We start from the raw sequence: 4787 nt of genomic DNA, 5'->3' as shown, positions 1-4787 counted from the left end.
ATTAACGCCATCCTTATATAATCTCGGGGTCGGGTGGTAGGTAACCCGTATATTACGTGCCTTGGCGCTCGCCTAGGCTACCGCCCATTTTTATCGTGTTATTAGGTACCTAGGCACTTTAGCGGAGCATGTAGGAATTATAAATGGCGTAACTATATATCCCGCTACTCCGTATAAGACGAGGATAGAGGTAACAATAGTGGACCTCTGCGCTTGCTATAAGCAAGGCTTAGTGGCAATGGTAGGGACAGCATAGCAGCGGCACCGTTATTAATTGACGACGAGCCTAGGGCTACGGCCTAAAACGTAATTATTCTTGCATAAGGTATATACGAACTTTTATTTAGTATATATTAGCACATATCTAGCTGTTAGGATTATTGGCAGCACTTATATAAGATCTATAGCTTAACGTGCTGTATAAGCTAAGTAGTTATCTTATACGATAAAATTAAAACAGATTAGCATATATGTAGATAATTAAGATAGATACTATTAAATTAAAAGCTTTGTATGAAAAATGAGTTAAACCACCTTAAGTAAGAGCTCAGTTCGCTGCCATTGTTTTAAATATTCTACTCTTTTAAGACTCTCAACACCCATTTGCATTCTCTTCCATAAAATTATACAACGCCCTCCTAAAAAGGATCGTTCTGGTTTATTACTTATTACTAGAATTAATAGAATAGTAATAGCTAGTAGCGATAGTCGTGGCCATTATATACGCTGTTGCTCTTAGCACCACTATTTAAGGGCAGAAAGCTTTCCAATTTAACTTAGAGGATTAGTAATATAGTTATTATACTTGTCTTAGCTTTAAGGTTAAGAAAACTTATTAAGATCCTTAATAATCTAATTGTATAAATCTAATTCTTGTTTAGTAGAGGCTTGCCTATATAGTAAAACTAATAGCTAGGTAGAAAGAGTCTTAGGCCTAAGAGCTTGCGATCGGTAATCCTCCTAGAGTCTTTTAACCTTTTTAAATACAGCTTTCTGCCATTTCTTTTCCTAATTTGCTCGAATATATTTCGTACAACGTTTAGGATAAAGGATAATTGCCGCAGCGTATAATGGGGATTTATTAGACTTTAGGTAGTATTTATTAAATACCTTCCATCCAATTTAACTCCTTTAGCTAAAGTAGCTATTATCCTTATAGTGTTCCTATCGTACAATATTAGAAAAACTCTTAAAAGTAAAGAGAATTCTTATAAGACTTTGCTTAAAATGCCTTATAAGAATATCTATTAAAAAGAGAATATTTGAGATTGTTGCATTATGTCCCTGAGTTTCTAACGTTACCCTCTTAAAGATCTAGAGGAAGTTGTATATTATATAAAGCGAAGTCCAATCCTATAGAGTTAAGAAATCTTCGCCTAAGGTCTTAGCATGCTTCTTTATATAAAGATTAATTACTAACTCGTGCTCTAAGGCAACCTAAAGCATCTAATACTAGCTATTCCATCTTATACAATTATTTAATGGAATTCTTTTTTGAGCAAGAGTAAAGAAGTCTTTTGTATGGCCAGGTGAGCTTCAAGTATATATAACAATATTATAGAGTTTGCCCAGTGCACTAAGAGCTCGAAATTAGCTACTTTTAGAGTTTGGGTTAACTCTAAGTCCTCTTTCCTCTTTAATGTTGTATAATATTAGCTTATCTTCTTAAATTAAGTCTTTAAAGAGGAAGGCCTTAACAGCAAGGTAGATAATATGGCCATTGCACCGGATTTGTTAGTGTATGGATTTCCACTCCATATTGTATTCTTCTTAAAAATACTTCTGAATCGTATAACATAGGACGTTATTTATAGATATATTATTAGCGATAATAGCACCAAGTCTCTATACGATACTATAGTCCTAAAGTATTAAAAGTAGCGTTTGGAACTAATCCTCTTTGCTATGTAATGGAGTCGTACGAAGCGCAAGAAGGCCTCTTTTTAATCTTTTATTTCGATCTATAAAGTGTGCGCAAACCCCAAGCAAAAGATGTTGATTTAGGGATGTCTAGATATTTAGTGAGAGATAAACCTTAGATATTGCTGATTAAAGCTTCTTTTATACGATGTCCTTCTGCACTATAAATGTATTCTGGATTATACCATTAACCGTAGAGTAAGCCGTTGTAATATAACCCTTAACCTCTGGATTAAGGACCCTATAAAATACGTGAAACTCTGGCCATTCAACTATTCTAAATGGGAGTCTTCGTACGGTAATTAAGGAAACAAGCGCTGCAGCAATAGCTTCCCGATTTAGGGTGTTTTAAAGGGTAAGCGTATTAATATCGTTTGACTGCTTTATATCGCGGAGCTGTATATAGAGATGTCGAAGTTAATTGCGGGTTTTCGTATAAATAGGGCCCTCTTGCTTTTCTAAGTGGATATTATGCTTAGTTCTTAGGTAATTTTAAAAGTTTGTAGTAGATTTTGAGTAATGTACTATTGTCGTATAATATTTACAGTACATAAGCCTTGTTCTCTTATAGTGTGTATCCTTATCTTTGTCCGGAGCCTAAGTATATGTCCATAGGTTGGAAGTCTTCTTTTGCTGGCGGTTTAACGACTCCTCTATATTAAAGGAGTCTAATATAGGTGTAAAAAGTAATGAGTCTGCTTTAGAAGCCATGATATTTAATAATCTATCCGTACGATGTTGGGGTTAAAAAAATTTTAAGGGGTGCTAAGAAGATCTGCAAATATTGCAAATATAGCCAATACTCGCCAATACTCGCCAATATTGATTAGTAACAATATTAATTAATCTGATTAGCAGTATTGATATTGAAAACCTTACTGGTCTTTAGTTAATTTCCTTAGGGGTGGCCAATAAGCCTCGCTTATTTGGTATTAGGTAGATTTCTTCTAGGTCTTAGAGTTATTATTTAACTATATTAAGGAAACTGTTTGTTTTAAGCTTCCTTATTACGTATCTTTTTCTATTTAGTTACGCTTTAGTATCCAGGTCTAGCTGTATTTAGATAGGGATATAGTCTAGGGTAAGTACCTATTCTTCTTTAGGGTTGCACCTTTCGAGTCTTTAGTATAGGCCTTCGTCTATAAATATGAGGTTAATTATACTTCTGGCGGTGCCTTATTGCCATATAATTGCTCTTAGGGGGGTAGCTAGCTTAAGGCCCCAGATATCTATAGCTCTTAGTAGGCACTCTAACTATTAATCTACAGCAATATAGATACCCCCCTACCACGGGTGGTGGAGGTTTATGTCTCCTAGTAGGATAAACTCTATACCTTTGGTTTCCAGTAAGCTTATTACTAATATAATATTCTCTATTTATAGAACCCCTTCGACCCTAGGGTTATATATATTAATAATTTATACCGGTCCCCTATATATTTAGATTGTTATAACTGCAATATCTAGGTTAACTGCCTGCCATAACTATAAGGATAGGCTGATAGCCTTACTGATTATAAAGTACACGCGTATAGCTGCTTTTGGTTTATATAGGAGCTGGAATCCTTAGGGGCAGTATGTTGATTATATAAAGGTATTATAATACGGTTCTTGTATAATAAGGATATAGTGTTTCTCTAAGTCTAGACTGTCTAGTAGGGACCTTACAAGGCGGTGGTTTATGTTGCCGCAGTTATACTATATAATAGATAGGTAGCGGACCCCCGGCGAGGGTCCTTTAACTCTCCTTTATTCCTCGCTTCTTCTATTTCCACTTTCTTTAAAATATTCAGAGCTTCTATCTCTTATATCTATACCCTAGTTACTACTTATTTTATATAGAGCTTTCTATTCCCGTATCTTATGTTCCTATTAGCGCTTCTATATCTAAATCTATTATTATTACCGGTTCTTCCCCTATTCTTACTAGTCGGCTATATGCCCTTTATAGGTCGGCTACGAATATTATATTTACCGCATTAAGTCTAATTCTTAATTGTCCTGGTCTTAAGCCTGCTATTACTATCTATAGGGGTCTTCCTACGGGGCGTCCTCTCCCTTATATCCTCTGTGACCCTTATATTCCTAATTAGTCTAGTAATATTACGCGGCGTCGCTTCTAGCCCGTTAAGGCTTAGGATGGCTGGCCTAGCCCTCTAGTATTAAAGGTAGGAAACGCTAGAAAGGCGCCTGCGTCCCCCTAGCTTATTGCCTATTGTTTTTATTTATATAACCTAGCGTGCAGTTATTCCCGCAGCTATTAAGCCCTTACCTTCCGTCTCCTGTATTTAATACAGTCTTCTCTCTCCCACGCCTTATGTGTGCTTTAGTAGCAGTTCGCGCATTTTATTTAGTCTTGATTTAAGCAATATCTTATATTGTAGGGGCCTACACAGTGGCCGTAGCACACCTGTGCTGCGCATATAGATTAGGTGTGTCCCTATTATATATAGCAATAGCATTGTTCTAGGCGTAGTCTGTAGTTGTAGAGCCTTATATTATATATAAGGCCATTTATAATTATTCCTTTTTAGATAAGGAGTTTTTGCATTCCTAGTATATATATGCTGACAATAAGGGAGCCATGCGTTTGTCCGGCGTCTCCCTAGCGAGTCTCTAGTAACCCTTATATCCTCTTATTATTCTCATTATATACTTAGTTTACATTTTCCTATTAAAGCCATTAGATTTGGGTGATTTTAAGTCCTAGTATAAGGCGTTCCGTTTATCTTACTATTTCCTATATAATTGCTGTATTGTCCGCCTAGCGTCCCTTTTTTACCCTAAGGCTTATAGGAACCGCTAGGACTTTAACTAGGTAATCCTTATAAAGTACTTTTATGCCAATACGTTCTCCTAGCCTATCC

At 35.9% G+C, this 4787-nt stretch overlaps 2 protein-coding genes across 2 annotated transcripts; both read right to left on the bottom strand.

Moving 5' to 3' along the window:
* Positions 1–525: 525 nt before the first annotated feature.
* Positions 526–717, bottom strand: K441DRAFT_587946 (uncharacterized protein; the record flags this gene model as incomplete). Its single annotated transcript, XM_067644693.1, has 1 exon — positions 526–717. A coding segment is annotated over one exon (192 nt), but the record flags the coding sequence as incomplete, so codon positions are not given.
* A 1344-nt stretch (positions 718–2061) lies between these two features.
* K441DRAFT_588039 (uncharacterized protein) lies at positions 2062–2268 on the bottom strand (the record flags this gene model as incomplete). The annotated part of the gene is made up of 1 exon (XM_067644699.1): positions 2062–2268. A coding segment is annotated over one exon (207 nt), but the record flags the coding sequence as incomplete, so codon positions are not given.
* Between the last annotated feature and the right edge of the window lie 2519 nt (positions 2269–4787).

This window comes from Cenococcum geophilum (genome assembly GCF_001692895.1).
Source record: "Cenococcum geophilum 1.58 unplaced genomic scaffold K441scaffold_66, whole genome shotgun sequence".
Taxonomy (NCBI): domain Eukaryota; kingdom Fungi; phylum Ascomycota; class Dothideomycetes; order Gloniales; family Gloniaceae; genus Cenococcum; species Cenococcum geophilum.
The sequence above is the reverse complement of the archived record's forward strand: the minus strand, read 5'-3'. Positions and strand labels throughout refer to the sequence as shown.